Raw genomic sequence first — 20,458 nt, forward strand, 5'->3', positions numbered from 1 at the left:
TTTCAGATTTTATAACATTCTGAATATTTCATTTAAGTGTAACTTACATTTTTGTTAAATATGATTTAGAGGTGCCTACTTGCAATTATGCTAGAAAATAAGCAAACTTGGTCAGCTATGGTGACTTTAATCCTACCTCCATCCCAGGGTTCATTTTTGCTCAGTGAGACATGTTAAATGGTCAAGTAGACATTGAATTGCATAATAGGATCATTTTCAATATCTATTCAACATTGTCAGGTGGTGGGGGGGGGGGATGGGGGGAGGAAGAAGAGGAGGGGATTGTTGGAACCTCTTTTATCATAATTAATGACGATAGCTACAGTATTTGACATATATGAATTTAAGGTCGTCAGTATTGAACCCGATATAAAAACTTCAGCTTTGTATTGTACTGCAAACCTCAAAACCATTTCCCTATCTTAGAATGACATGATATTGGGCACTGACGAGGCAAGGGGGTGGGGGGAGGGGCTAGAGGGGTGCAACAATGCTCCCTTTAATTCTCCTCATAGACCTGTGTGGGAATCCCTATTTTTTATAAATTGTGTTGTCTATTTTAGCACTACTCATTGTCTAGGATTGATTTGGAGGGCCAGAACCCCTTCATTTTTATTAGAATTTTTTCCCCTTTTTTACAGTGTTAAGTATGTTAAAAGTGAGGCTATACAAGTGATCTATGATGTGAGTGTTACTGCCACATTCATATTTCTCTGTTTTGTTACAAACGTAAGTTTTGGATTCAAATTATAGAAGAATAGGGAAAAATATTTCAGCCTTGCTGCAGGGGAATTTGTGGCTGCAGCCTGTGTTTTTGACACAGTGCCAATTAAGTCAAAAGAAATTATCATTTGAGTCAATAGTAATGGCGACTGACCTTTTAATAGGACTGTATCTGTTGACTTTCTTTGTATACACATAGGTAGCAGTAAATAAAAGTCTTTTACAATGATTTAATCAAGCATCTCTTATAGATCGAGGGATTGGATGGGAGGCTTTCATGAGATTATTTGCAGTGCAATATATAATTTTCTTTTGAGTGTAGCTTTCATAAGGCTGCCAGTATTCTTTAATGTCTTAATTCTTGAACAGTTGGTGGTACTATAAACACATGATCTTCTACCCCGGTTTATGAGGAGATTATGTTGACAACAGTCATATTTAGGTGTACTTGCAGATGGGTACATCAATCCATATTGTCCTTCTAAAAGTTCAAAGACCAATATAAGTACAGTAACAAGTAACAAGCTTTGAATCGATTGCTCTGAATAGAAGTAAACATTTGACGTTTCCAGGCTTCTCAGAGCAAGTCGTCGACATTAAACAAACGTGGAAGTGCCATGTTCTAGTCTTAAATGAAGTGTGTTTCTGGGGATCAAGTGACATATAAAGTCCAAGTACAAAACACTTCACAAACCTCACAGTTACTATGGATAATATTTGATATTAATATGGGTACTAAAAAAGGTATTCTGCTGACAAACAATGTGAAACTTATATTGAAGAGAGTAATATTCCACACTGCAAGTTAAGACCCCCATCTCAATATCATATCCATATCTCGAGAAACGTTTGATTGAATGTAACCTATTTTGACTAGCTAAACCTTCAACTACACCAGGAAGTTGGATCACAGTAGGGGGTCTGTGATATAATCTGGGCAAATGCTCTTTGGAAGCTTTACTTAGGCTATTATAATCTACTTGTTGATTTATCCTTGAAACTTGATACATTAGGAATATTTGCATAGCTATCAAATTTCTCTGTACTTAGAATTACATCCAAATTCTTTATTTTGTAGAAATATTAGTTCTGTTTGTTAATAAACGATCCGCAAATTATAAAGAAAAACAAGACATTTTCAGCTGAAGCACCCTGATGACGTCATCCATTCTGCTGTTGCCAGATGCATATTTACAAAATATCTCTAAATTTAAAAAAATCATATCTTGGCAATACCAAATGCTATGAGGATGTGGTCTTCACGGTTAGATTCAGAACAATTTGGGCAACTTTGTTCAGCAATCAACTTTAGCCACCTGGCAATGCTTTAAACTACCTCCTCACAGTTGCTCAGTCTCATACACATCTTACTGAATCATTCTCATCTCTCCTCAATGGCTTGGAGTAGTAGTCTGGACATCTCATCCTCCAGTTAATAAATTAAGGCCGCCTACTATTGAAAATTCTTAGCAATATTGAGCTCAAAAAACTTTGGGGATAATACTGACGATGGACTTTCCAATAATGACACAGATTCATTTTCAGAGTTAAAGGTATTGTCAGTATAGACCCCAAATAATAGCAGGCTATAATTGCTAGAAGTTTTCAAAAAGTACTTTCCTGGAGGTGTTTACTCTCCAAATTGTTCCCATGACATTTTTAAGGTACACTGCACAAGATGACTGAATGTCCCAGTGAGGAAAATTTCCTCGAAGGTTGTAATGAAAACAGTTTAAGAATTTTGACCACAGGTGACCATATTTGAATATCTAGCATATTTGGGGCCAATACAGCATACCTTTAAGTCTTCTTCAACCTATAACCACAGTCACCTGCTAGGGTAGATGCACTGATTGGTTGACGTCACTGTGGTTCATCTGATGAATGGCTTCACCCCACCGGGTCATGTAATATGTGAGATAAGGTTAAAAAACCAAAAAAATGATGGCTTTTGTCTGTGACGTAAACATGTTTTTATGGGAGTTGGTCGTCAACTTTACTCACTGTGAAAGTTAACAGTTTTGAAAGCCAAAGAAATTTGACATGTTTGAAATAGCATTTATAAAGCCACTACTTTTCATCAACAAGTTACAAACTAATGATGAAATAATAATGGTTAATACAAGACTGTGTATCATAAGCCCACATATACTGAGTCATTAACCAAAATTTCATTCCGCTCCCGTACAAAATTGGTCTCGTCAAAACCATAGTTGATAGGAAGAACATGTAAGATCAACAACACGTGGAAAGGTTATCATGTAGATTTATAACGACTAACGTCAACAGTCGGGAAAAATCAGTTCCCATCTCACTTAAGTTGTAAAATTTCATTTAGAAAGCAAGGTCTCTTTGCAAAATATTACTGAATCTGTTTCTCACAGCACTAGATTTTTAACAAGCTTCCCTACAATGGTTACGCACAAAGTAAACTTTGACAGTTAATCAAATCGTATTGCACAGATGTTGATGTTAAGTTAGTGTTGACTTTTTTTTTTTTTAATATCCCTAATATGTTTGTTGTAGAACATTCTATTCCTAAATTTATGCCTTAGGTCTGGTGTATTCTATAAATTCAACTGCCCAAGCTGTAATGTTTGCTGTGTAGCAGAAACCCATAGACACCTCGCTACACAGACTTCTTAAACTGACAAGAAGTCACATATTTACAAACACTTAGATAAATCACACCATTGTAAGAAGCAATGCGATCACAACTCTTTCAAAAGTATTGACTCAGCTAACACTAAGCTCCAGCTTACGATCAAAGATTGTCTCCAAATCAGCTCGAAGAAGCCTAATCTGAACAAACAGCTTAATAGCCCATTGGTCACACTGATAAATTTAATCTATACTTTAACCTTGTGTTATTGCTATACTAGCCAAATGGTACCATTACTTGTTCACTATTAGTTGGTAACCTGAAGATGTAAGTAGTGACTTTTAAAACATGTCGTTTCTTCTTCAGTGTTTTTGTGGATAGATGTATTCGTTAAAGTATGCGGTGTTCTCTATGTTTATATAATACAGATATAAGTTTACATACATGCTTCAGTATGAGTCTATTTTAACATCTGTAGTACTTTTTTTATGATGTAGAAAATTTAGGGATCCAAACGTTAGTCATCCTTTGATCTTTCGACTGACAAAACATTTCCCACTCCTTAGTCACCATGTCGCATACACTGATAAACTAAACAGCACAAATCCTGGTACGGGGAGGGGTGTTTCATAGTCCAACTTTTGTAATTAATTTGTATATTAATTAAAGAGATAACAGGAGATAAAAAGCACTGTTGTTTCATAAGACTTTCATACATGTCCTTTTAGTTTCGGTTAATTTGTTGATTGTAGCTTAATCGATCAAGTCGGAATTCATTTCATCAAAAACACTGGAGATAATAACTTGATATTGGACTTTAAATTTGTCATGGAAAATTATCTTAATATTCTGATGAAAGATAATGACTCATAGGTGACACATCGTTTTTCTTCTAATTAACTAATTGTTCATATATATACATTTCTTTATCAGAGAAATACATAACCTATTGCATTATGGGAAAGAGGAATGGGAAATATATTTTACGTCGTCTCCTGCACTATAACTTTTGTACCCTTTTTTTTTTGTCTTTTTTTTGTAATTGTCCAACACTGGACTATCAAATAATATTTAATGATATATGTTATTATATTAAATAATAAGTTATATATATGAAGTTATCATATCCTTACAAATGAACTCTACAGATATTGTAGTCAAAAATTGAAGTTTAAAACATATTCTGTCACCATTTAAAAAAGTTGGTATCCTGTTAATATAAAATTCAAAATGTTGTGACAGAAGTAACAGAAAAGAATTCATGACATTTTTCTCTTGTCTCTTCATTTCCCTGTTTGAAATATTTGGAATGGGGATTAAGTCATTCCCTTCCCTTCCTGAGATGTATACCCGCTACTAGTGTTGGTACTGTAGTTCACATTTCAGAATTGGCAAAATAAGCAGTGTGACATTGTGTCCTCAGATATTTCACTGTATCAATTTAAGTTTACTGATGAATATATGTATAGTAATAATTATCATGATTTATTTAATATAAATCATTTTCCCTTAGAAGAGACAAAGATCTACTCCTTTGAATACAGTTAAAAACTGACTCTGATTGTTGAGGGGATGGGGTTAGAGCAGGGAACTTACACCTTCTGTTTTTATTGATGAAAAAATGTTAAATTGCAAATTTGTCATGAGATTATTTGACTGAAGTACACACAGTACTTTTGCCACACCCCAGTTAAAGGCCATATTATTCAAGCTGTATTTCAGTGCTTGGTTTTATAGTACACCAATGAATATTACAAATGTCTACTCACTCAGATAAAAAAATTCAGGAAATGCAGACTTTGAAGTCAACATATCACCTGTTCGTTATTGAAGTACAGCAGTGATAAATTGGGTACACTGTTGTTCCATGTATATAGGTCCAGAGATTTGTCGCTTACATGTAGGCCTACTGTACAACAAATTTCTGAAAGGAAAAGTTGACAGATTCCAGGAATGAGATTCTTTTACTAAATTATTTGAATTTAACCTGCTTATTATTCAGCTAGAAAGGAATGAACAGCAGCGGAATAATGTAATTATATCCATTTATTGTTCAAATGTAACACTAGTTGCATCTATGGCTATGAAAGCATGTTTTATAAAAATTTGAGTTTTCACAATTTTCACAAAGGTTTGTATGATATCATCTGGCAAGAGCAGAATGCAATGCTCACATGACATGTCCCAATTCCCTACCCCCCCCCCCCCACAGTAGCCTACTAGCAATAAGGCATGGGAAAGTCTCTGATGTATCCTAATGAGATCTTTAGCAGAATGGTACAGTATATAAAGCTTTCCAGCTTCTGTGGGGGAATAGTGTCAATGGGAAAATTTCCTCAAAGGTTAGCAACCTTTGCCTTAATTTGTTACTGGTTTCCAGAAAAGTTATCACTCATATCAGTTTTATATAATAAGTTCTCCCTAAAGTTTTTTTTTGGTATGATGGTTGGATGTAAACAACTTGGGCAATTCAGATTTGTCAGATCTAACCTTGCCCTTTGAAATCTTAAATCACCGCTCACTGTCAGAATGGTTTGGCAGTTTTAAAAAATACAACATTCTACCAAATATATATGAGTGTACAAACAAACCATTTTCAATAACTTCCAAAAAGGAAAAAAAAAAATTTTAAAAGCCACTCTGCACAAAGGTTCCTGATAATAGTCACAAACTACCTGGCACTATAGGATAAGTTTTTGTTACCGTGGAAACTGGGATCATCGACATTTTACGCATTTTACTACGTAAGTACTTGTGGCAAATAGTCGTCGTCCATATCTGGATTGCTTCAGGAGCCAGTAAAGAGTTTTGATCGAAGTTGATTTGATTGGTGGTAAAGTACAATAAGGAAGTACAACATATCTCGGGTACCGTCATTGGGAAGGCGTTCTCTGATGAGCCTGTCATACATACCTATACACAGCATTGATTTCAATATACCTAACAGTCTTGTCTGCCATTTGGTGTGGAGTGATGTCTTGAAAACCTGTCTTTGGCATTTTGTTTTTTGGTTGTGAATAGACATTATTGGCAATTTTGAAATCAAAGTCCACTGACAAACAATATAAGGCAAGTTTTCAGAGCTCTGCAGTTGATTGGTAAGCATGTTCTTTTGATTCTTTATTTCATATGCACCATACAAGCATACACGTTTTATATTGGATTTAATTGGAGTAGTATCCAGGCAGTAAACGCAGGTAAATGAACATGTCATATCACACAGTCACATGTAATCCTGTGTAGACATGTTAATATGGCTTTTTTTTTAAATTGTAACATTGACTTAAGTTCTGCTGTTTAACTTATGCCAGAGGACTTAAAGTTCCTCGAAATGATAATGAATCTAAGATTGGCAACAGAATGGTAAGGCTTGTTAAAATGATATATGAATCGTTCTGTAAGCTATAATTTGTTGATACTAGACACCTGGCAGAAATTATGATTATAGGTAGATGTTAGATTTTTGTCAAGATGAATTTGAAGGAAGAAAGATAGTTAGTTCAGATAGTTTGCAAACTTAATCCACACATTCCACGTCTGTAGTTACTCTTACACTTATTTTGTTCCTTTTCCATATATATGTATATAAACAGTAAATATGAATTAGTGATGCTAAGGGATTTTCAAGTGTACACTCAGTTTGACACTTTGATACATCATTCAAGTGTATTTGTTGTTGTTAGTACAGATTCAAAAGCCACAATTTTCTGACATCAAATAGAACATGGTTAACATGTATTTAATTCACTCCTGGAATCCAAACATTTCCTGACACTAAAGGAAAAGCAATTCAGTGCAATACTATTTGGAAAATACAATGAAGTACCTAGGTTTAGTGGCGTCACTGAGATCAACCCCCTTCCTCCTCCCCCCTCCCTCCTCCCCCTCCCCTCAATAAAGTTTGTCATGTTCAAAACAATTTGGCAAGTTCTGCTGATTTGAAGCTGATATAAGTTTCGAAAATGAAGAAAACTGCAAAGCTTCATGTGTTCTACTCACACTCATAGGCGTAGGAGCCTCATTTGATTTGGGGGGGCTGTAACGACTTGCCCGAAAAATATGACCAAAATTTTTCGCGCGCTCCGCGCGCGTTTCGCATGTTAATGTGCTTATCATATAGGCATTCTTCAGTTATTACATCACATGCCAATAACAAACAATCATTTTCCGTGTTTTTACCCTTCCATATTGGTTAGAATTATTGGGGAAGTCGTTACAACAATAATGATAATAATATAAGTTTAACCATTGAAAAACACATTGCAAATTCTTCTTCTTTTCAGTAGGTGCCAGTGGCGGAGCTATAGGGGTAGTAGTCAGGGGGGAGAGAATGGTCTGTAGGGGCGCTTTTTCGACACTATCTAAGCGGAGCGCCACCACAGGTTGGCGCGGAGCGTAAATTTTTTGAGTAAAGATACTCCCTAGATCGCCGGAAATTACCCTTTCCATGCCTTGCTAATTTCAAGATAAACAAAGAATAAATAGGTGCCATCGCCATTCAGTGTCAGAAAATTGCACCAACAAAATGTGACAAATGTCAAAGGTATTTGAGAGTAATTTTCTGGTATTTTAAGCTATTCTCCATGATGAGGCATTGAATCATCACTTTTTTTGTTTCATAATTTCCCCTCAAAGTATCAAATTTTGTATCTATTTCAAACCGATCCTCAGGTTCAACAGTACAATGACTTCCTCAGGTTCAACAGTACAATGACTTTCGGGGGGGGGGGGGGGGATGGGGTCATTGAGAGGTTTATTCTCTTTGCTGAAATCAAAGAAAAGTTGACAGACTACGTACTTCAAGGATATTTCAGTCGTTGACCAGTTTGTTCAAAGTTTAGGTCCCTTTATTTAGGGAAGAATTCTCTGATCTTCTGCCGACACCATAGATCATGGTGATACACCTCTTGAACATCAGTCTTATTATATTAAGTGTGGTCTCACAAATATTGAAACATTATTATTATTACTTACTTTACCCCTTACTTCCCCCCTTGCTTCATAAAATTCATTTCAAGTATACATACTGTAGGGTTGTTGTACTTTTTATAACCCGTTTCAACATATTCCTGGTTCGCAACTAAGTATTAAAATCAAAAACAATTTTAGCACTATATTGAGAGGTTTATTCTCTTAATTTGCTTTAATCAAGGAAGTTCCAGGATTTTTAAGTAGGCTACTTGAATCACTGGTATATCAATCGCCGAAAATATGACCATGCACATTCAAGGTCTTGGACACTATTCCACCTAACGGGAGGGGAGAGGTCAAGGGAACCATGGTCCCTTATATTTTACCGCACATCAACAACACCTCTGCCCCCCCCCCCCCTGCCTGCCTGCCCGCCCAAGGTCATACCTTTCTTATATCCCTCTACAATATGTTAGTTGATTATAAAAAAGTTAATTCTAACACTGAACCATTTTCAGACTTTAGGAATGTTAAAAATGGATATATATCCATGAGGGAAAATGTTTTTGAAGATTAATTGAAGGGAAATTGCTGTAGGCCAGGCCGGGATTTTGTTGCACTTGACTTTTTAAAAATATTTGAACAAGCTTTTCAATTTATGGCAATACTTAAAATTATACTTGCATTGTGAAGGTTTTCAAGACGTGCTCAGCTGTGCTGTATACGTCCTTAAGAATAAACTTTAAAAAACTATAAAAAAAAAATCCTACTTGAAGATATCATATATCAGTGAACAGATGATGAAGTAAACATATAAGCTTCTATTTTTATAACCATAAATGTTGAATAATCTTATACTCTTGAAGATAAAAAAGGGGCACAAAGTAGGCTCTGCAAAGTACCACTTAACAGAATTTAAGTTTAGTGTTTAAAAAGACTCACCTCACTGTGGGAACTTCTTTTGGGGAAAAACATCTTTCTGGTACTTGATTTCTTTATCATGCTATATAAATTGATCAAAGTTCTATCTAAAATTGCACAAATCGCTACACAAATACTTGTGAAAATGCATAGCATTTTCGTACACGGAACCTTATGAAAACAATATTCATAAACTTGGAAAATTGCCATACTGTAAGAGTTAGTCCTAACTTACTTGCAAAATAATGTAAACCAGAATTCAGAATGCATTGAGGTTTCGATGACTTCATTGCACTAGACTTCTGCTTGAAGTTAACCAGAAATAGCTGTCACAAAATAAATGCACTAGACGTCTGCTTGAAGTTAACCTGAAATAGCTGTCACAATATAAATGGCCGAAACACTATTTTGATGTACAGTTACACTATGGCATAGTAAACGTAGGTCAGTCTATTGTACCTGGCAATACGCACCACCACCAAATACAATAGAGGTCTTGTACTCAATGTGATGCATCCACACACCATAGTGTCCACAACTCCCATCGTTAGACATCATGTAAAGGGTTTTTAAAGTTGACCTCTGGTGACCTGAAATGAGATTTGACCTCACAAGCAACGATTCTTGTACTCAATATGGCAAATCTGTATGAAAAGTATCCATGATTTCTACTATGAGAAATCATATAGAAATCGACACTGAAAAATATTTTCAAAAGTACTCGCTACAGATCATCCTTTTTGATTTCTATACTGAAAGCTACTATATACAACTGTTCAAATATTCAACATATCTTTATCCATATCTTTCCCATACAAAGGATCACAATTTGGAACGATTGTTCGAAATCGATGGCATTCAGACTTTTTTGCTTGGTGATCACAACTTTCTACTGCCTCATCTTGGTGACCTTCGTGTGGATTATTCGAGTATCAGCTTAACATCAGCATTAGCCTACCATTTATACTTTTTTCTTTCATCTTTCTCCTAAGTAACAGTATACCCGCTACCAACGCAAGTAATTACCATGCAGCCCAGCAAATAAACTTATGTTGTTATTGCATCTCGTATTTACTTCAGTTATTTTTAACTATTAATAACTGGATTTGCATTTTCAGGATTGCTTGATTGATTGATTGATTGGTTGATTTCTATTCGCCTCCCAGATATTTTACTCGTGACTATATATCAGAGATCCCGGCCGCCACTCCCAGAATTTCGTTTGATCGTCGTACACCTACCTGTCCCAGAATGGAGCGCTCCACCTCCAGGACTCCGCTGACGTCTCTGAAGAAGGACTTGCGGAAACGCGGGAAGGAATACTGCTCCAAGGAGAGATGGATGGAGAGGTTTCCTATCAGTATCTGGGCTCCCAAGTACAACTTCTCTAAGGGGCTCCGTGACTTGATTGCAGGCTTCACTGTGGGTCTGACTGTCATTCCGCAAGGTTTAGCCTATGCTAATATTGCCAAACTGCCTCTTGAAGTGAGTATTTTTTTCTGTTTTTGAGTTCACATCAAGTTTACTTCCAGCTGCATTGCACACATGAGGATCAGGGATGCAACCATTTAAGAATGGTAGGGGAGGTTGTGGGATTTCCCCCCCCCCCCATCATCAAACTTAATATGCTACATAAATATATGACATGTATAAGTGGTGTATTACCTCACTAAGCAGTTGAAATTCTTTAACATTGTTTTTTCTATCTTCAGAAATTGCAAAATATAGTACCAAAATTATTCAAAGGGGATGGAGCACCCCCTCCCCCAGACATATCTAACATCTTAGCAGCCCAGTGCAAAAATGGTGGATGTGCATACCCCATGAGGAAGATCAACTTGGTTTCTCTAGCAAAAATTCAGTTTTGTGATTGTGGAAAACAATTGTTGTTTATCAAAAGGTTTCTTCAATATCAAAACCAAACTTGTACGACTCAAAGTTTGTTATAAATTTCAGAAATCATTTCCTTATAAATTATAGGCTGCCATAACTTGGACACAACAGTGGTCTGTTATCTTCTCCATTTTGATCTCATTGCTGTATAATCTGATTATTATCACCGATGATTTTCTATCCTCTCGTCACACAGTACGGATTGTACTCCGCTTTCATGGGCGGCTTCGTCTACATGTTCTTGGGCATGTCCAAGGACATAACAGTGGGTCCGACCGCCATCATGTCCCTCCTCGTCGCCGGTTACGGCGAACCGTTAGGCGACGCAGCAGATGACCTCAACGATCCTACCTATGCAATATTACTGGCCTTCTTCTGTGGAATAGTTCAGCTCTTTATGGGCATCTTTCATCTCGGTAAGTCTAACAGGAAAGGAAGAAAGCTTATCTATGATCCTCCCTATGAATATTCATAGTTTATCAAGGATTGATAATTAGATAGTTGCTTTGTATCAAACAGTCAAACAGACAGACAGAGAGACAGATGGGCAGATGGAGAGACAGAGGGACAAAGACAGTGAGACAGATAGACAAACATAGGGATGGACAGACAGATATAGACAGACAGATAGATAGACAGATGTGCAGATGGAGAGACAGAGGGACACAGACAGTGAGACATGGAGACAAACATAGAGATGGACAGACATAGACAGACAGACAGATATAGACAGACAGACAGATAGAGGAACACAGACAGTGAGACATGGAGACAAACAGACAAATGGATAAATAGATACAGAAAGACGGATGGACAATCTTGGTAGCAATCTTTGAACTTCTATTGTCTTATTGGTTTCCTCTTCCCTTTTTAATTTTTTAATTTTAATTTTTTTAATTTTTTAACTTTTTTTCTTTGCTTTAGGGTTTGTAACAAATTACATCTCACATGTGGTCGTGTCCGGATTCACCTCTGCCTCAGCTATTACCATTGGCTTTGGGCAGGTCAAGAACATCCTTGGCATCAAGTTCTCAGCTCACGGTTTCCTGGAAGAATTTATCGAGACGTTCAAACACATAAAAGATACCAGGTGAGTTAATTGATTTCCGTCCGTCCGTCCGTCCGCCCCCCTCCCTCCCCCTGTGGAGTACATACTTGTATAATAAAATAATAAACATAGAAAGCCAATTTGCTCATGAAATTCTTCCCCTTACACTCTCTGGGTTTTATCAGATGAAATTGGGGGAGGGGGGGGGGGCCTGATTACACCAACATGCATGGTACTGTATCTTCTGCAATAAAGACCCTTTTCTAAATTATTTTTGAGGTCAACTTGGTATTAATAGTTCAACAACACACTTGCCTTAAAATCCCATTCATGCATTGCATTTTAAACAGAAACTATTACCAAACCCCAACCTTACAATCTTTTTTTTTTTGGGTACTTCTGTGTTGTAACTAATCACGTAATCATATCAATGTACTTTGTTCCCCAAAAATGTTGGCCCCTTTTTGCTGAGATGCAGCAAATGCAAACTTTGAACCCAAACACGGTTTCTGTTCTTTGTTATTGTTTTGGCTGAGATTAAAACATTGGGCGGTTGGGCAAAGTCGCCTGGATGGTGTAAGTCAGTCCTTTTTGAAGGCATGGTTGGTTATAATGGAGGTTTCATCTTGGTATTCAAGGACTACATCATGCAGTCATTGTAAGAGGGAATTCATCCCTTACCATGCACCCAACCTTGCTACATCGCCCCCTCTCCCTGCCCCCCCTACCACCCATCCCTTAGCAACTAAATTTGCTCCATCCCCCTCTCTCCCTACCCCCAATGTTACCCACAGTATTCAGGCCAGAGGTGAATAGCAGTTTAGATTGAGGTGTAGTGCAGGTTAGATTGTGGTGTAGCAGGATAGATTGAGGTGAAGAGCAGGTTAGATTGAGGTGTAGTGCAGGTTTTATTGTGGTGTAACAGGATAGATTGAGGTGAAGAGCAGGTTAGATTGAGGTGTAGTGCAGGTTAGATTGTGGTGTAGCAGGATAGATTGAGGTGAAGAGCAGGTTAGATTGAGGTGTAGTGCAGGTTTTATTGTGGTGTAACAGGATAGATTGAGGTGAAGAGCAGGTTAGATTGAGGTGTAGTGCAGGTTAGATTGTGGTGTAGCAGGATAGATTGAGGTGAAGAGCAGGTTAAATTGAGGTGTAGTGCAGGTTCGATTGAGGTGTAGTGCAGGATACATTGTGGTGTAGTGCAGATTACATTGTGGTGTAGTGCAGATTACATTGAGGTTTAGTGCAGGTTAGATTGAGGTTTATTGCAGGTTAGATTGAGATGTAGCAGGGTAGATTTAGATGTAGCAGGGTAGATTGAGGTGTAGAGCAGGTTAGATTCAGTTTTAGTGCAGGTTGAATTAAGGGGTGAAGCAGGTTAGATTGAGGTGTAGCAGGTGAGATTCAGATATGTAGGAGGTGTATTTTAATATGATGTCATTTTGTCAGAGTTACACAAACAATCCAACTAAAAGAACACTTTTACATAGTATCATCAACTTGCACCCAAGCTGTTCAGTGGTATAATTTAAACCTAATCTACATTTAACATTTCATATCATCAAATAAATATTTCTTTACCTCCTGATATTACCAAAGTTATCTCCAGTGACTATTTGTATAAGGAGATTTAATGTATCATGAATGATAAAAATGTGGTTAATGGTATTGGAACTTAACCCTCAAATAGAATATGGACTATTTTGGAGGTTACTGAACATACATTGTACAGATAAAATATGATGTGATTATTATTTATATCCTTTCAGCGGTTCCCTTTTGTTTTTTCATTAGATAACAGAGGGCTAATAAATGGATAACAATGTTGTTAATAATGGTGTTGGAACTTACGTAAATCTCAAATACATTTTCATGCAGATTATGAATTATTATGTGATTGTTATTAATTATCTTTCTTTACAGCTCTCTATTCTTTCTTTAGTACAACAAATTTTCAATTGTAACAAATTCTAATCAACAACAACTTTATAGCAGAAAAATAAATATGCTTTTCAAGAGCAATGTATCATATGATGACATTATTTGATGACATCACATCTTCAGTGAAACATTTCATAGAATAAAGAAGAGGGTTTTATCTGGCAAACAGTAAGATTAAGAAGATAGTACACAACCAAAATGTGCCCTGAATTAAGTATCTCTAGTTGTTCCTCCATGTAAAATAATGTGATCATGTCATATATTCTACAAGACATAGTAGCTTGAATATGATATATAAATGCAATGCCTGTCACGCTTCCAAAGAAACCGTGCATTATAAATACTGCAAAAGGAAAGCAAGAATGAAAGTCAGTTTACAATTTCAAATAGTTAGCTTTTTTTTTTCTTTCAAGAATCTTTGTTTCATGTTTTGTTTTCTTCACTTTTCTCCCCTCTCTTTATAGGTGGCAAGATGTAGTTCTAGGCATCGTGTCCATTATCTTTTTGATACTTTTACGGGTAAGTCGTCTGTTTTTTATTGTCCTCAATTCTAATTGAGATTATGTAACTAACAGAATTGATTACATTTCATTTAAAACCCAGTATTACCCGAACATATGGGACAAACTTCAAAGTGATCCTTTTTTGGCTCACTTTCGTATGTCTTCCTCTCCTTCACCGGTCTTTTGCGTCGTGAACGAAAAGTAAATGCCAGGAAAGACAGTTGCTTCAGACTTATCCCATTTTTCTATTTACAATGAATTTTTAATAATATAATCTTCATGCCTTTTGCAAGAACAACAGTTGTATTATAGGATGTCCTTGGGGACGGACTTAATTTTGTACATTATATATTATGTTATGTTTTAATCTAATAGAGGGTGTAATAGTACCACATACCCCCCCCCCCCAATCCCACCCCCACCTCATTGAAATAAAAGATCAGAAAATATAACATGTGCATTATCCATCCATTATGTTGATATATATCCTCAAAATGCTCCCAAATAGATCCTGAAGGTCTTCTCTGTACTAGCTGCCAAAGTATATACATATGTCAAGTTTTCATTGCCTGCTAGTTCTGTGTTCCAAATCAACACAGCTTTAAAAACAAAACTCGCAGGGCACAGAAATTTGCCCTAGGTCGGCATGCCACCGGTAGGCCTCACATAGCCATCCAGTGGTTTAGACTATACTTAATTTTGATCATTTTAAGTTATTCACCTCAATGCTAATTTTTTTCATGTTTTGAAAAAAAAAAAAAAGTTACCCTTTAAACATTTTATGCTCATCAATCAAAGTGGATGAAGTAGAAAAATCAGTATGATCAATTATAACCTAATAATAATTCACTACTATGAAAGACGAATGGATTAAAAATTCTTCAGTCGTTACCCTGTTGCTATGCTACTTGGACACTTTTGGTAACGTTATGAGAGTTTATAATAGCATAGCTTAAATTGCACAATTTAACGGCATGAACAGAGATATAAGCTAGACCCAATCAGCAAGTTTGTGTTCATTAAAGGAGCGTTCTAGATCTTTAAAATAAGTTTGAAAGATGACTGAATTGAAGACCTCCCCTAACCCCCCCCCCCCACCACCACAATTTGTTTTTTTTAAATAATTGAGGGAGTCAGATGCTTTTCAAGCAAGAGTCAATAACTTAGCGCAAAGTTTTACCATCCTATCAAAGTAGAGACCCTCCTAGCCAATAATTTCAAAGAGCTGTTCAAATTCTAAACTATGCCTGCCTGATTAAGATAGGGGCACAAGGCGGATTCAGGAGTTTACAAAGGATTGTGACCCAGGGGTTGTTGAAGCAGACTTTCTATAAAGGGGTGTCTGAGGTCCTCTCTAGGATTTTTTGGGGGGAAAGTTTAGACATCAATTGGTGCATTTTTGAGTTAGACTATAAAGTGTGTCTTTTATTAGGTTTAAATACAAAGTTGTGCTAATGAGTTCTTGTTAAGTTCTGTTGAGGTTGAAAGGTGGGAGAGTACCCCCTCCACCCCCCCCCTTACAAATAAACCCGACAAAGTTTAATTTGCAGTAAATGGGACATGGTCATGAATGAGATTAAGTTACTTTAAATTCTACCGCAGGCCATAAACCCACGTGTTCATCAAAATATGATGAATCATGGATGAAAAGTTTACCCATGTTAAGAATGACCTACATTGCTTATAGAGTGCAGAGTCATCATAGATTCAGGCTGCAGGTGTCTTTATATTTGCCAGATTAGCAAATTTATTCCCATATGCCAGACAACATATAAACAACACTGCTTAATGGAGAAGATCAAAATTGAAACAGTCTGGTGACACAGTTATTCAATATCCACCAATCAGCTTTCACCTTTAGCAAGAAATGACAAAAAACCGTTAATTGAAATGAAAACAGTGTCAACATCAAATGGTATCATGTATCTCTCTCTACCTGAGGGTATATAAGAGATCGTGCATTAAGAATTCGATACCGTGCTACTACGCAGCTAGAGGAAAGAAGAGAACCGCAAATAGTTCAACTGAAGTGTATGAACGGGAGAAAACAAGTACATGTAAAAACGAATCCGAGCATATTTAAACTATACATCTGCCTCAGATTAAAATGAATTTAAAGAGTGTGAAGACTCTCGCAAAAAGTAAAGGTCTAATGCCGGTAATCTGACCTAGTTTTGAATGAGGTGTAACAGAAGTGTTAGACACCACCATCGATCCCAGAAAATACACACACACAGCTTGCTACCATCGGTAATTAGACACTAGTGTACAGTCAGTAAATACAGCTGAGGTCAATACCCACAGCACAGTGTACAAACAATACAGCGATGGACATCTCAGGTCCAGCTAAAGATAACAAGGTATCACGTTTTATAACTGTACTGTTTGCATTTTGTTACGACACGAACAAAACGTCACTTGCAAGCAACGGAAAGTTAACTTTTTCAGATATCCGCACACGGTTTGGGGCAAGTCTTCAATGCCTTTAAGCTTATTGAAGGTTAATCGCTAGTAAGGGTTTCTGATAACAAGCTCTCCCTGCATACAACATCAACACAGTTATGTATGTTTGTATGACCTTGTGATTGAAAGGCACCGGCTTAAACCACTGAGCTAACACTCCTTATCTCTCTTCAGATAAGGTTGTCTCTTCAGATAATGTTATCTCTTCAGATAACACATCCACCAATCAGCTTGCACCTTCAGAATGTTCTCCACTGTTTAGTTGTACACCTCATCTCCATATCTTGTTCCTAAAGTTAAGATATATCATATTTGGAAGGGCTAAAACCCACTTTTTTCTCCAGGAAGTGGATCACACTCAATGGTCTGTGAAGTTATCGTAGCAGATTTGCTCTCAAATTTTCTGTCATATATCTGACTTTTGACGTATCATTGAAATGTTTATTGCAATGTTTGGAATGCTTGGCTTCCATAGTCGTTGTCTCTTACTGTACTGTGAATGGACGTCTATATGCAATTCTATTGTAAATATGTAGATAAATGTTATAAGTAGTATAATGAAAGACAAAAACATTTTTCAGTTTAAATGCCAAGATAACATCATTCACTCTGTGGTTGCCAGATGCATTCATACAATATTTATACCAAGTTTGAAAAATTGATACATTTGCCATATATACAAAGTTCTTTTGAGAATGTGGGTTTAAGGATGCATGTATGTATGTATGTGTGTATGGGTGTATGTATGTATATTAGATCCTCCTGCAAGCAGGAACTCACGAAGAAGCCTCATTGGCTTGTCAAAGCCGCAAGCTGACCGAAGTCAGTCTCTTAGATTCATATTTAACGTCCATGATTATGAATTGTCAATTGTCAACAACTCTGTAACTGGACGACATACATTAATCTGGGGAGTGACTCGAACCGGGGACCTTGTGATGGAAAGGCACTGGTGTTAACCACTGAGCTAACACTCCACCGCATATAGTTTGAAACAACTTTGATCACTGGAAATATCTCTTTAATGCCATTAAAATGGAGTGAATCACATAGTTAATTATTCTATCCTAATCAGTTAATTCTCATTCTATTAATGTTGAAGTTAATTATAAATCCAGCCGTTCAAAGTCTGAAGAGATAAGATACATACATAAACCTCTCTCACCCGCATTGCTTAAGTCATGGAACAAAGAATGTGGGATTTGTCCACTGATTTCAGATTGACAGTCATAATCCTTTGTCATATTTTATGATGATGTAATATTTGCCGTAATCGTCAAACCTCAAAGATGGATGAGTTATGAACAAGTTTAGCTATTAAACTCTCTCAGGCAATTATTTGCCTACATTGATATATATCACTACTGCATAGAGTGCTTCAGTGGCTTTATCTGCAGCTTGGGGAGGGATGGGAGGCTCATGCCCACCCCAAATCGTAGGTTTCCCTCACCCAACCAAATGAAATTTTCCATATCCAACAGAAAACATAAGCAGGAAGATACACAACTCTCCATAGCTTCTGTTTACATCTACCTGCAAAATTCTGCTAATTTGAACTAAAACAAGTTCTGGAAATGATGGAAACCACAAAGCTTCAAGGGGGCCTGGACCCTTGACTCACTGTGTCACACTAGCGCCCCTGGTGCAAGCTGCCATATCCAGCATTAAGTCCCCTTCCCCACCCAATATTTCTCTCACTTTGCTGTGCCCAGCCCCCCCCCCTACTTATCTCACCACACTTTCAAAATGTCTGGCGACATCACAGGATATATGTATGTAAATCTGCGTAATATTTAATATACAGATAGACAAGACGATATGCTTTGATGTGGAAGAGATAACCATCTGGGTGGAGACAGTGAATATTGTTTTTAATATACTGTACAAACAGTTTTATATTTGGTCACTTATCCAGAGGTGCAGTTATGAAGTTATCAGGAAGGCTTGGCTGTACGATAATGTCGTGGGTTTCATGTGTGCACCATGGAAGGCCACTGAAAGTCTGTAATTAAAGTGAGCTAATTCATGTTGTAGTACCTGTTATCACTTGAATAAATTTATGACTCTATATATATATATATATATATATATATATATATATATATATATGTACACATATATATATATACACCTTTAAACAAAAACAAATCTAATAGTTAACTGAATTACAGTATACAAGAATGAGGATTGAGGTCTTTCATAAGAGATCCTGATGTAGATAAATCTCTTCTGTTTTTTTGAGATGATATATCCAGATTAAACTCATCAAAACATGTACATTAGGTCCCCTCCCTCAATAAACGATATAGATCTGGAATTTATATAATGGTAAGAATGCTTTATGCATCTATTCCCATCTTGTATATACATGTTTAATAAACCCCTCTGTTGAAATCATTAATCAGAGGAATAAAGTCCAACTTCTCTCATCTACCTCAGTGGGCATGATGTTGCTTGAAAAACTCTTTGTCCCTACAATCACTTCAGAGATATGCCACCTGTGTTTTATCATCTTATCAAATGTATCCTCAAGAGATTGATTAAATATTAACCAGACAATTTCGATATGAACATGCAAAGTTAAAGATAAACATAACTTATATTCTGCTTCAATATAGTCTGTTGTTTTAGTACTACGTCAGTGTGCTTGTAGAAACTTCCATGGGAAATGGATATGGAGGGAGTAAGTGAACCATGTAGGAAATATGGCATACCGTTACGCCTGCCATTCACTGCCCCCACTATACTGACTCATGTGGACCTAATGAGCACACCCAATGAATGATAATGACCTTGTACGACAGAAGCCGACGTGACTCAAAACTGATCAGTCGTAGTCTTAAGCACACAAACACACACACGGTCGGACTATCTACAATTTTCCAGGTAACAACTGTCGAGTCATGTCGCCTCTTGTTCCTCCAGACAGTGGGCGGGGCGGACATTTAGGTGAACTCTAGAACTCTGCTTTCAGTAGTCACACAGAAATATGAAATACTGCTGAGTTTAAAGCTCTGCATCAGGGGCTCATGAGGTCATTTTATATGTAAGTGTTTAAAAACATCTGGCCGACCCCTCCCTCCTCCCCCGATCAACAAGTCTTCATAATTATTTTGTCCCCAACACCTCCCAAATTTTGTGTCTCACAAATTCAATGAACTATTTTTTTTCATTTTCTTTCAAATAAGCTGATTTCACAAATCTTTTGCATATATGTTCATTATGTTCCCTGTATGCATTTCAATTACAAATTTATATATAAAAAAACCTGTGACTTTCCTGTAACATTTACAGTTTTTTTTATCACTGAATTGTGGCAACAGTGATTAAAAAAAGAGCATCTTTAAGAAGGTAGATTTTTTTCGGACTGAAATCCTGACCTGAATTTGTTTATATGGATTTATGTTTGTTTTTGCCCTCCTTTTCTTAGTATGGTTTATTTTTATTTATAAA

The 20,458-nt window shown here is 36.7% G+C and overlaps 1 protein-coding gene across 3 annotated transcripts in view; it reads left to right on the plus strand.

The window, feature by feature from the left end:
* Positions 1–20,458, plus strand: part of LOC139960181 (sodium-independent sulfate anion transporter-like) — a 38,091-nt gene that overhangs the window by 6,650 nt on the left and 10,983 nt on the right. For 2 of the 3 annotated variants that reach the window (XM_071958350.1, XM_071958347.1), the window contains exons 2-5: positions 10,324–10,642; positions 11,247–11,466; positions 11,975–12,140; positions 14,504–14,558. In XM_071958350.1, the coding sequence (XP_071814451.1) occupies positions 10,409–10,642; positions 11,247–11,466; positions 11,975–12,140; positions 14,504–14,558 (675 nt within the window). In that variant the 5' untranslated portion in view covers positions 10,324–10,408. Of the gene's footprint in view, positions 1–6,103; positions 6,424–10,323; positions 10,643–11,246; positions 11,467–11,974; positions 12,141–14,503; positions 14,559–20,458 lie in introns of those variants that run through there. The other variant, XM_071958349.1, reaches the window with a different exon arrangement.

Source organism: Apostichopus japonicus, chromosome 19, assembly GCF_037975245.1.
Source record: "Apostichopus japonicus isolate 1M-3 chromosome 19, ASM3797524v1, whole genome shotgun sequence".
Lineage (NCBI taxonomy): Eukaryota > Metazoa > Echinodermata > Holothuroidea > Aspidochirotida > Stichopodidae > Apostichopus > Apostichopus japonicus.